Here is a 14,114-nt window from a genome sequence, read left to right as displayed (position 1 = left end):
GTTTCCGCTTGAGCGTATACTTACCCGCTCGAGCGTTCTGCAAAACAGTCAAAAGTGCTGGATAGGTGAAAATCACGCTCGATTGGGCGCTCGACACTCGCTCGAGCATGAGACACAATGTCCCACTCGAGCGTCATTTATTCCGCTCGAGCGGACTTCAAAACAGTGCAAAGTACTGGGAGCACGAATTACACACTCGAGCGCCAATCACCTTGCTCGAGCGTGAGTTCAAAATCTGGAATTCCCAGGTTAGATTTGAACCTCAAGCTCAAATTCAAGTTTTAAAACATAAATTTCGATCCTCTTGGGCCAATTTTCCAAAAAACATCCCAAAACTCATAGTTTAACATGATTCCAAAGCTCAATTGTAAAATCAAAACCCAAGGGTGTTTCAAACAACTTAATTTCAAACCAATTTTCAAGAATATGAAAAACATGCAAACATGCATGAATTTAAACCATTTTAAAGCTTCAATTTCATGCTCTAATGAGCTAATTCTTTCAAAGACAAGATGAAATCATGGACTTAAACACAATATAAACATGCATGTAACATTTTACCATGAAATCAACTCACAACTCAACAATTCAAACATGCATGCATGAATTAAGCTATAATTCAACATTATTAGACTAAGACATGACTTAGCTCTCTCTAGAGGCTTAAGAACCATGCAAGAACAACCTTAAATACATCAATGAAAAGGTGAAATCCTTACCTAAGTCTTGAATTATAAGGTGTAGGAGCTCAAACTCACAATTAACTTCTAAAATCTCCAAGTCTACAAGCAATTATTAAGGAAGAACTCACTTTCTCTCACTCTAACTCTCTTGGTCGGCAAGAACAAGGGAAATGAGCTGAGCAAATGTTTGATCTAGGTGTAATAAGGCTCAAAGGTGGTCTTAGATAATGGCCACACACAATGGCAAAATAGTAATTAAGTTAACAATGTAATTTAACTCATTTTAATCCAAATTAATCATACCAAATCACATTTTAGATAAATACACCATAAAATCACATTAATTCTAAGTATCACAAATCATCAATCAATTTCAGATTCGGCCGCCAATAAAGCCTTCAATTCGCAATTTAAACACAAAGGCATGAACAGATAATCAAACAGTCAACAGATAGATATACAATTAAACAGATATACTCAATCAATTCAGTTCCAGATTTCAGTCAGTCAGTTCAGTATTTCAATCAGTTCGATTACCAATCATAATCAGTCTCGGTTTAGCAGTAATCGGTAGTTAATCGATAAACAGTGATGAGGGTTGTTACAACAAGATAGTGAATCCAAAGCTCCACCAAGAAAAAACATCATTCTTTGGCTAGTAATCTCTCAAGTGTAAAAAATAGTTGGCCTAGAAAAGAGTAGATGAGAGGAACAATTTATAGGCCACTAAAAAATAATGACCATTAAACTAGAGAAAATGAAAATTCCCAAAACCTCCAAATATTAACTCACCACCAAACCCATGACCTTCCAATTAATCTTCATTCATGAATAAAACAAAAGGTCACCAAAAAAATAAGATTCATAAACAAGACAAAAGATCATCAAAATAAATAAATAAATAAAAGATATTAAAATGGTCCAACAATCCCCCACTCACTTGAATATCAACAAGGACAAAAAAGATTATCAAACAAAGATAGATCAGTATGCATCATGAAGGTATGTTCTGCATTGAACCTTCATTAGTAATACAATAACCTCTACTCCAGAATCAGTAGTGGTCTCAGACTTGAACTATGACTACTTAGGAGAAATAAAGTATTACTGCTCACACATAATGATCCAGGTATTGACACGAGCTTTTAATAGCCAGCACATTATGGCCTTGTGTCTATCATAGTTTTCATGAGCATATTTGAGAATAAGCCTTATTCTCATAGAAAGTGGCCCCACTTCTATGATCACATAGGTGAAATCTATCAAGGATGTTCCAGTAATTTACACACCTCACTCAACAAGAGTTACAAAATCTCATTAAGAGTATAAAAACTCAACCCTCTAACATTACAGGACAAATGTACTTACATTATAATGATGGACAACAAAATATTAAGGAGTGTATTTTTTTTTACAACCACCATATGATTCGTTCTTCCCATTGAACGTAGTTACAGGATCTCTGGTGTCTAGGTTGGGTGTCCTCATACATGATTTATGATTTTATAGGTTTCAAACCCATCTCCCTCAATGTATTCCAGACCATATCTCTCGCTAAGGCCTTAGTTAACAGATCCGCAAGATTATCATAAGAATTTACATAATTCACAGTTATGATGTCATTACTCAAATTGGATCTCACATTACTGTATTTCCCTCGAATAGGTTTGGATTTACCATTATAAAAATGGTTGTTCACTCTACCAATAGCAGCAGTGCTATCACAACGAATTAACATATAAGGAATTAGTTTTGCCTAAAAAGGGATTTCATATAACAAATCTCTCAACCAATTCGCTTCCTCACATGCTGAAACTAATGCTATAAGCTCAGCTTCCATTGTAGAATTAGCAAATATAGTCTGTTTTTTAGACTTCCAACATATAGCACCACCATCCAAGGTAAAAATAAAACCCGAGATAGAAAGAGAATCACCTGACAAAGTGTTTCAATCAGTATCACTATATCCCTCAAGTACTGCAAGATACTTGTTATAAAACAAACCATAATTTTTTGTGCTAGATACATATCTCATAATTCTTCCCATGGCTAGCCAATAATCTTGACTTGACTAGCTAGTAAATCTGCTAAGTATTACAACAACATATGCAATGTCAAGTCTAGTACAATAAGTAGCATAACTCAAACTACCAATTATGCTAGCATATTCCTTTTGATTAATCATTTCTTTTTCATTTGTTACAACAGATAAATGTATGCTTGCATCAAAAGGAGTAACAACATGTTTACAGTCTAGAAAGTTATATTTCTTTAAAATTTTCTTAGCATAATGCAACTGATCAAGAAAAATGCCATCATTAGTCTTGGTAATTTTAATTTCCAAAATAAAATTGGCTTCTTCAAGATCTTTCATATCAAAGTGGCTATTAAGCATATTTTTAGTCTCATTTATAATATGCAAATTGGAGCCAAAGATAAGTAGATCGTCCACATATAGGTTAATAATCACATGTGCATTCTCACAAGTTTTATAATATATGCACTTATCAAATTCATTAGTCTTATAGCCATTCTCAACTATGCAGGAATCAAGGTAGCGTTTGGTAGAGTTTGTAAATGTGATTTGAGAGTATGAGTTGTATTTTGAGTTTGTGTGTTGTGGAATTATGATTTGAGTGTAGAAAATTTGTTTGGTAAAGAGTTTTGAAAATAGTTTTGGAAAAGAGGTTTGATTTGAGTGGGGAATTATTGATGTGACATTTGATATGTGATACAAAAATTTACAACTCATAACTAAACATACAACTCAAAATTATTTTAAAGCACATAAAAAATTTAAAAATTTTCAGAAAATATTTGTCCCGATTATGTAAATCAATTGCAAAAAAAAAAAAAAAAAAAATCTGGAAATCAGCCGGACATCCGGGTGGTCTACCGGGTGGTCATCCGGGTGGTCTACCGGGTGGACAACCGGGTGGACAAAAAAGGCGTCTGTGCATCAGAGTTCTCTCTGCAGAGTGTAGAAAATTGATTTGAAAACGAAACCAAACATCATGCTCCAACACACGGGTAGAAAACTGATTACAGAGCACAACCAAACAGAGCCCAAATTTCTCATGCCACTGTTTAGGAGTTTGTTTTAAACTATAAATGGATTTAGTTAGCTTACACATGTTGCTTTCTTGGCTAAGCTCTACAAAGCCCTTGGATTGGTCCATATAAATCTCCTCATCTAGATCTCCATTTAAAAATGATGTTTTCACATCTATTTGATGAGTTTTTAAATCATGAATTGTAGTCACTGCTATCAATAGTCTAATGGATGTAATTCTAGTAATCGGAGAAAAAGCATCAAAGAAATCAAGGTCAACTTGGTGCTTAAAACCTTTAGCAACAAAACCCCACTTTATATTTATCTATAGTTCCATCCAGTTTAAATTTTTTACGAATGACCCATTTACACCCAACAGTTTTACAACCTGGAGGTAAATCTATTAGCTTCCATGTTTTATTTGAAAGTAATGAATCTATCTCATCATTTACAGCCTCTCTCCAGAAAATAGTATCAGATGATGATAAAACTTTTTGCACCGTAAGAAGAATTTCTTCCACATTGTAAAGCTAATAGTCAAGGCCAAAATCTTTTTCAACTCTAGCTCGTTTACTCCTCCTTGGTTGGATTTGAGAATTTTCTTGTTCTTGAAAAACTTGAGATGGAGTAGAAGAGCTAGGTATGGATAAAATATTTTCAGAAATTATTTGACCCTCACTATTTCTAGATTTGAAAGGAAATTTATTTTCATGAAAAATAGCATCACCTGATTCAAAAATAATATTATTTTTCATATTAAAAAATTTATAAGCTATACTATGCAACGCATACCCAAGAAAAACACAAGTGGTAGCTCGTTTACCTAATTTAGGTCGTTTAGGATCTGTAAACCTCACAAAAGCTAAACAATCCCAAACCCTCAAATAACCTAGATTTGGTTTATGCCTCCACCATAACTCATAAGGTACAATTTTAGTCTTTTTGTGTGACACTCTATTTATCACATGGCAAGATGTCAAAAAAGTCTCGTCTCAAAGATTTGAGGGAGCGCCTGAATCAATAAGCATAGCATTCGTCAAGTCAATTAACGTTCTATTTTTTCTTTCAACTACACTATTAGATGAAGGTGAATATAGTGGAGTAATCTCATAAATAATTCCCAATAACTTAACAAAAAAGTTGAATCCTAAAGATTCATACTCCCGGCCTCTATCACTTTTAATTATCTTAATCTTTTACCGAATTGATTTTCTACTTCAAGAAGGAATTCTTTAAATTTTTCAAAAGTATCACTTTTATTTTTTTAATAAATATACATTTATGTATTTTGAAAAATTATCAATAAAAGTGATAAAATACCGGTTACCATCTAAAGTTAAAATTCCTTCAAACTCACACAAATCAATATGAAATAATTCTAACAATTCAGTATTTTGCTCAACACTTTTATGTGGCCTCTTGGTAATTTTTACTTTACTGCAAACTTCATATTTCTCAAAATTTCTTGTCACTTTAGGAATTAATCCTAAACTACTCATGATTCCCACATATTTATTGTTAATATGACACAAGCGAGTATGCCAAAAATTAATTGAAGACAACATATAAACCAAATTGATAGATGATTTATTAATCTCAACATTCAGTTTGAACATCTCATCACAAGCATAACCTTTATCCACAAAAATACCCTTCTTGGTAATCACATATTGATCAGATTCCATAATTTGCTTAAAGTCAGCCTTATTTAACAAATAACTTGACATCAAATTCTTTCTCATGGACGGTGCATAATACACATCTTTAAAAGTAAGCACACGTCTAGAGGTGAACTTAAAGTCAACCTCATTACTCCCAAGTATCTTAGTTTGACTAAAGTCATCAAGCACAATTATTTTCTCATCGTCAAAGGAAGTATATACCTTGAACCAAGCTTTATCATAACAAACATGTCTATTAACACCAGAATCTGCCCACCAACCATCCACATAATTAACCATGCAAATGTCTGTAATCATCGCCACAAATGGCTCCTCGATAATGTTAGCCTTTGGGGCAGGTGCACGTTTTCGAAATTTGCAAGTTCGAGCAATATGCCCACTTTTACCACAGACAAAGTATGTAAAATTTTGTGAAGGCGGTAGACCTTGGTTCTTATTTGGATTAATCCATTTATTGTGAGGTTTACCATAATTCTTCATATTCTTTTTATAAGACTTCAAATAAGCATTCTTGGAATTGTGACCTTTGTTTGGGTAAGTCATTATTTATTGAAACAAAGTTTACCTTTGTAGTAGAATTGTCATTACCCTCTTATGTTATTAATGCATCTTGGCCTCTAGCCTCCTCTTCGACTCAGATGCGAGTAATCAACGCCTCTAAGGAAGTCTTCTTTTGTTTATGGTGCATGCTCTTTTGGAATTCTCTCTAAGATGGCGGTAACTTGTTAACAAGCCCTACAACTACCAAGTTGCCACCAATCTTGATACTTTCAAATCTTACTTCTACAACTATCATTTGAAAATCTTGTGCTTGCTCCACAACAAATTTTCCATCCACTATTTGGAAGTGAAAAAATCAGCTAGATGCATACTTTTTTGCTCCTGCCCCTTCAATATCATACTTAGCCTATCAAGCTTTTCAAATTTTCTTTGCGGAAGCATAAATGGTGTCATAATAATCATAAAATTGATCAGCAAGTCAATTTAAGAGACAAAAATGACAGTTATACTCATCTGCATTGTATAAAGCCACTTTTGCTTCATGTGCCTCGTAGTCTTCATCATTCAACTCCTCAGTTGGGATTTTGTTTGGGTTCTTCTCGATAAGAACATAAGCAACTTTCAAAAGACTGAGGTAAAAAAGAACTTTTTCGTTCCACATCTTAAAATGAACTCCCTTGAACTTGAAAGGCTTGTTGAGATCTCCAATTTTGTCATTGATTTTTTGTGGTACTTGTTTCCTTTTGATCTCCTTAAAATTGTTAGTGAAAATACTAGAATAATTATATTTTATTGATAAATAATGTAAAAACAATGAGATACAAATAGATCAGGCTGAGACATAGATATCTCATTTTCTTTAAGGAGATCAAGCCCACTGCAGTAGGAAGAACCTAAATACTGATGCAGTAGTCACTAAACTATGACTTATCCCTTCCAGGATACAACAGTCCGACCACTTATTGTATGGTTCAAGCCAACTATGCACAACATGGTGAACCCAAAACTTTACCAAAGAAAAAGCACCATTCTTTGACTAGTAATCTCTCAAGTATAAAAAATAGTTGATTTAGAAATGAGTAGATGAGAGGAACAATTTATAAACCACTAAGACCTTACAAATTACACCGAAAAGTAATGACTATTAAACTAAAGAAAAGGGAGAGTTCCAAAACGTCCAAATATTAACTCACCACCAAACCCATGACCTTCTAATTAATCTCCATATATGAATAAAACAAAAGTCACTAAAAAAAAAAAAAAAGATTCATGAATAAAATAAAAGATCATCAAAAAATTAAATAAAAGATATTAAAATAGTCCAACATAAAATTTTATCCCGATTTTAATTAGCCTCCCACTAGTAAACAGTAAAATTAGCCTCAAGTGAGACAGATGTCAAATTATTAAAATAAAAAACAACAACAGCAGGTCAAGATAGTCCTAGTGGTAGTATCATAATATTGATTCAAATGTAATTAGATTCTGTTAGAATGGTTAGTAATATAGTTACAAGAGTCGGTGATTAGTCTGGTTTCAGGAATGAGTAATTACAAGTTTTGATGTAATCATATATATATGTATTCATTCTACTGTGTTTGGCAACAAGTAAAATAAATTATTTACTGATTTAATAATTTATTTTTATCATATTAGTTTTTTTTATATTGTTTTATTAAAAAATTTTAAAAAATAAATCATAGTCAAAAGTTCTGTTTGGGAAGAGCTTTTTCAAGTTTTTTTGACTATTTTAACTACAAAAGACAAAATAGGTTATTTTAGTCACAAAAAATAAAATATCACATTCAACCCATACATTACATTCAACCCATAATTATTACACTTTTCTCTCATAAAAAAAGTCAAAAAAGGCAAAAAGTTAAAAAAAAATTTCTAAACCAAACTTTTAGTCTAAGTTAAAATAACTAAAAAAGTTAAAAAATTAAAAAATTAATTCACTTTATAAACGGAGACTAAATAAAAATTATTTTCTCATTTTTCTTGGATTAATTTGACAGAGAATAATACTATACAAAAGGGAGAGACAAAAACAGTCGAATGACACTTTTTGAGGCAACAAACACACTTTGTGAATTGTGATATACTTTCTCTGATTGATTTGACTTGGAATAAAAAGGAGATAAGAAAAAGAAAAAATAGAAGCAACAAAAACAGTAGTCTCTCTCCTCACTGCACGGAGAACTCAGCAGTCGAATGACACATTTTGGATAATTATTGAGTGAACTTATAATATGAATACGTGATATTATATAATATTAAAATTAGTAGAAAAAATAAGTAGGTGATTGAGAAATATGCGTGGATATATTGAATGATAATTAATTAAGAATTATAAACATGTGATATTTCAAAAATGTTAAATAATTTCTTCACATTTCGAGACAAAGTCGGATTTTGGAAATTTCAATTGTAATTAATTTGGTGTTCTTTAAATTTCATCAATTTTTTATTTATTTATTTTTAAATTTCTATTGAAATTTATGATTCAAACACAGTATAAGGATATGTTTGGATTATGAATTTGTATAGAGATTTAGAAAGAAAAAGTAAAGAATGATAAAATATGAATAAAATATATATATATTTCACTTAATTTTTCACTTTTCTTTTCTAAATCCTTATCCAAATTATTCCAAACGCATCATTACTTTGTATTTTGATCATGAATTTTGGTAGGAATTTGAAAAGTAAAAAAATATATATATGTGAAATATGAATGAAATATATCTATATTTCATCCATCATTTTTGTTTTCCTTTCTAAATTTTTATTCAAATTTAAAATCCAAACACAACCTAAATAATACAACAATCTTACAGATTCATTAGCTTAGATTCTTTCTATACGGTATACTAATTAAATTTTTACCACTTATTTATTTTCAGAATAAATTTCTTGACCCAAGAATTAATGAAATTTCTGCCAAAAATATCTCAACAAAAATGCCAATTCCTCGTCAAGTTAGCATTAGCTTTGTGCTACTGCCAAAATCTATATACAATTTACAGAAAAATCTCCAAATCACGAAAAAATATCAAGATAGTTATCATTAAAAGTGAAGTGTAATTGAGACTAACGTATTGTAAAATTGATGAATCTAAGTCACACATTAATATTGTTAAATAAAATTTTGAATACATAATATTATTGTACAATTTACTTTGCAATCGTAAATCTTTTAAAAAGATAATGTTGTAATTTACATTAAAAAAAAATTACATAAAAAATGATGGCCTTATTGATAATGATTTATTAGTAATTAAAAAATTCTATCACTACCTCTACGGATTACAATTATAAAAGATTGAGTGATAATATGGAAATATCAAGTTTTCGCATAATTTCATATAAATTTGTTTTTTCCTTTTTTTTTTTTTATATGCATGATTTACGTGCAACAGCCTATAAAATGATTAGTTCCTATCATGAAAGTAGAGTTGGGTATAGGGTTATCCGACCTGCAAGAACAGCTCAACCTGATCCAAACCAAACTGCATACAAATGAACAATTTTATGTGTAGAGTAAAATCGGGTGTAGTTTAGATTAATCTTTCATTGCGGGTTGCGGGTTTCATCTGCACTCACAAGCACCCATAAGCACTAAACAATTTTTTTTTTTTTTAAGCTTAATCCTTCATTGGTATGTAATGTTTCATGCTGCTGGACTTCAAACTTATTACAGGTACAACAATAGCATCCTCTTTCATGCACAAGTAAGTAAGGAAAAGTCTTTTAATGACAAACTTTAGCTGGAATGGTAATTTTATAATGAATCCTTTTTTCTATCTGAAGCACATGACACTGACATACTATAGTGCAAAGGTTGAGTTGTGGAATTGTCTCAAATAATTGCAAATGTATTTTTGAGTGGGTAGGATAGCTAAGCATGATTTTATTTCTGGTAGCAAAAAGTTTTTAAAAAGAAAAATTCAATCCGCTTGTATATTCGTGAATTCTATTTGCATAAATCGTAATCCGCATTGTGGACGGTTGCGGGTTCAATTTTTCCAAGTTACAGACATGCGAGCGAGTTCAAATCACAAACCGAACCATCCAAAACCGATCCACAACCATCCCTACATGAAGGTAGAGTCACAATGGGGCCATTGAGCTAAAATGCAAGTCTAATCCATTGTTATTAAAAACTTTATTAGATATTCTCAAAATGTCATGGGATATTATCTGAATAGAATTTATGGCCAAATGGGTCCTATTTTATCACCTAACTATTTAATAAATGTGAGTTAACAAGGCTCATATGTAAAAATTTTCATTACATAATTGATTTAGAACACCATTTAAGCAATGGCATGAAATTCCAGAACTAGTGGACAATTACTCCCAAGTGAAGTAAAGGGAGGAAAAATATTAGAGAAAATACAGATTTAAAAAAATAATTACAAATTGATAAAAAAATTTAAAATTTTTAATTATTAATATTTATATAATTTACCATTAATTTGTAATATTTTTTTAACATACAATTGATTTGATATTTGCTCAAAAATATTTGGTAGTACACCAACAATCACTAATTTTGTCGTGACCACGTACTTTTTTTTTTCTTTCAATTTTTAATATAAAAAATATTTAAGAGTTTTAATTGAACATCTCTAATTCACCCTAATGATATTGAATGAACCCACACTCTTCATTTATCATTCCTTTATATCTCTATCTCTCTCGATTCTCTTTCTCTTCTAGAGATCAAAATAAAGATAATATATTGTGAAATATAGGACCATTCTTATCAATATAAATCAATGGATCCAATCACATTCGATGAAGGGTGACAGTAACCATGGACAGTAGGTATTACAATGATACCATGTTGCAATAATTCCAACTAATTAGTAATCTTTACTTTGTAAAAGAAACTACAATTTAATCAAACTAGTGAGAAACAAGTTTTGTGCACCTAATAGTTTTTTTCAAATTTGTTAACTGGTGACTATGTATAAAATGTGTCATTGTCACATTCAATATTATTTTTTAGTAACTATTTGCCTTATCTTTCACTCTATAGTTGCCATTTGATAATTGATTTTTTGATTATTTTATTTTGAAATTAAAAGTTTATTTGGTTTTTTTTTTAACTTTTTTAATTTTTGTGAGAGTAAAAATAAAATAATTATGATTTAAATATACATTTTATTTCATTACATTTTTAATCAAAAAATCAATGCCAAACGAATTTGTATACCAAACAACAATACTAAGAACCATAAAAAAAAATACTTAAAAAAAATGTATTCATACAATGAATTCACATTTCACCAACTTTAAATTTACAGCATCTACCTTATTTACAGATGAAACTCAGTACAATTTCATGATATATATAGCATTTTCCCATACCAAAACCATGGATAAACACTACATATGAGAGAGCGCTCTCTCTCTCTCTCTCATGCAGATTGAATTTTAGAAAATAAGTATTTTTATTTTATTATTTTAAAATTAATATTATTATGGAATTATTTAGTTATTTAGTTTCTTTATTTTTGTATTGCATTATGGCAGTTGCCAATTCTCGTTGTTTCCTAATTAAGTTAGGTCTATGTTTTAGTAGTTGTCAATTCTGGGTGTTTTTTAATTAAGTTAGGTCTATGTTTTAATAGTTGTCAATTCTTAGTGTTTTTAATTCTGTGTGAATCAACTTTGGTTGAGCCTTTAAACTCGGTATTTTTGGGAATCAACGGGTCTAAAGAGGAGTCTTATTTACGGTATTCTTGTGTGAATCAACGGATCTTAAGATTGTTACTATTGTTTCGATCAGCACTGCATCAGTTGGTATCAGAGCTTGCTACGTTCTTGCTTCATGTTGAGGAATCGCAGTGATGCTCGAGAGGTTCCTATGGAGGAGGAGGTAATAGATGATGATTCTAACCCGCTGAGTTTTCATAGTGAAAGACCGAGGAGAGATCAAGCATTGAAAAATTATAAAGATCACATGAACCAAATCACTAAACAGGATGATCTGATTAAATGGCCTTTTACATCAAAATTTATTCCAGATCCGATTGTGGATTGGAGTAAACCACCGATTTTTGATGATAAACCATTCATTGATGGAATTAATGATATGTTTAATCATATTTTGTCTGTTGGAAGCATAAATCAGAGTTATGGAAGGGTTGGTGTTAATTTTATTTTTGTGGAAGATCATATACTCGGTTTATATGAGTTCAATGAGCATTCAAAATCGATTTACAATATGGAGAATATTTTCTATGATCTGTTTGAAGAGAAATTTCATGAAGAGTTGACAAATTTGAGTTTGACCCGTTCAAATTTGGGCTTTGATGAAGATGTGCTAAATTTGTTAAAGAAATTTGTTCCTTTAATTTTCGGAGACTCTTCTTTGAAGTTTAGATTTGAAAAAATTAAACTCAAATATAAGGTTGATGCGGATAAGTGCAGACGTGCCAAGTTATTTTGAGCAATAGAAACTCGAGGACAAGTTTTCTCAAGCGGGGAAGAATGATGCAGATTGAATTTTAGAAAATAAGTATTTTTATTTTATTATTTTAAAATTAATATTATTATGGAATTATTTAGTTATTTAGTTTCCTTATTTTTGTATTGCATTATGACAGTTGTCAATTCTCGTTGTTTCCTAATTAAGTTAGGTCTATATTTTAGTAGTTGTCAATTCTTAGTGTTTTTTAATTAAGTTAGGTCTATATTTTAGTAGTAGTTAATTCTGATTGTTTTTTAATTAAATTAAGTCTATATTTTACTTATAAATAATGGACGTAAGCATCAGCACTGCATCTCTCTCTCTCTCTCTGTGAAAGAGAAAATGTCAAGCATATTCTGGAAAAACTTCTACATCTGCTTCTCAAAATTCAAGTGCCCCTTACAAGAAGAAGATCACAACCATCCATCACCCACCACATCATCATCAACCCTAATCAACACCTTCAATTCTCTCAACCACCTCACCTCCACCTCCACCTCCACCTCCACCACGACCACCACCATCTCCTCCGATGACTTCTTCTCTTCCTCCTCCGACTCCGACACCGCTGACTTCGCCGCCATCTTTGCCTCCCAACGCTTCTTCTTCCCCTCCCCTGGCCTCTCTAACTCCATCATCGACTCGCCGGAAAACTCTCCTCCACCACCACCACCACCACCACCACCACCACCACAGTCCTCCTCCTCCGATACCATAGTCGCCGGAAGTGTCGCCATTCGAACCTACTCACCGGACCCGTATTCGGATTTCCGACAATCAATGCAGGAGATGATTGAAGCTCGTCAATTAATGGATTTAAGGGCCGATTGGGATTATCTTCATGAACTTCTCTTGTGTTATCTAACACTAAACCCTAAACACACCCACAAGTTCATTATCAGTGCTTTTTCTGATCTTCTCATTTCGCTTGTGTCGTCGACAACCACCGACCACAGTCGCCGGAAATCCAAGAAACAACCAAGATCCGCCGCTTTACCACAGTTGTTGTAATTTTTCCTTTTTCTTTTTTGTTTTGTTTTTGTTTTTGTGCCGGAGGTGGTGGATGTTGGGCTGGGATTGTCCATGTAAGTTTATAAATGAATCCGAGTCTAATTTAGTAGTAAATGTTGAAATTTAGTTTGACAAGTTTGAAGTCTAAAAAATGTATAATGTTAGTTCGTTAATCAGTTCAAATTGATTTCAAAGGAGTTTTAATCTATCAAATTGACTAACTTAAATTTTCATAAATTTATCAAGGTCAGTAAAGTTAAACTCATAAATTAATATGATTTTTGGTTTTTTTTTTAAGCAGCGGTTTTTTATTTTTGATTTTTAGTTTTTTAAAAATACTTTTCAAAAAATTTTACTTTCTTATTATTCATTTTTTTTTTTTTTACTAAATTTTTTTAATATTTTAAGTAATTTTTAAAATTTTTATACGTACCTCACATAAATACATATATAAAGTATAATTTTTGTGAAATTTTTTTTAAAAAAATTTACTAAATATCAAAAATATAAAAAAAAAATACGAAAATTCAGTATATTTTTTATAATTTTTTTGTATTTATTAATTTTTTAAAATATTTTTCACAAATTTTTTAATTTTTAGATATATCTAAGTAAGGTATATCTAAAAAAAATTAAGAAATACTTAAAATTTTAAAAATATTCACTAAAAACCAAAAATATGAAACATAAAAAATTTAATT

The 14,114-nt window shown here is 31.0% G+C and overlaps 1 protein-coding gene across 1 annotated transcript; it reads left to right on the top strand.

Annotated features, from left to right (window-relative positions):
* Window positions 1–12,716: 12,716 nt before the first annotated feature.
* LOC114268598 (transcription repressor OFP16) lies at window positions 12,717–13,527 on the top strand. The gene has a single exon (XM_028209786.2). The coding sequence runs from the start codon at window positions 12,745–12,747 to the stop codon at window positions 13,411–13,413; it is 669 nt and encodes a 222-aa protein (XP_028065587.2). The 5' UTR covers window positions 12,717–12,744; the 3' UTR covers window positions 13,414–13,527.
* The last annotated feature ends 587 nt before the right edge of the window (window positions 13,528–14,114 follow it).

The sequence above is a fragment of the Camellia sinensis genome, chromosome 7, assembly GCF_055761805.1.
Source record: "Camellia sinensis isolate YWXY chromosome 7, ASM5576180v1, whole genome shotgun sequence".
Classification (NCBI taxonomy): Eukaryota; Viridiplantae; Streptophyta; class Magnoliopsida; order Ericales; family Theaceae; genus Camellia; species Camellia sinensis.
This window is presented reverse-complemented; position numbering and strand designations above follow the sequence as displayed.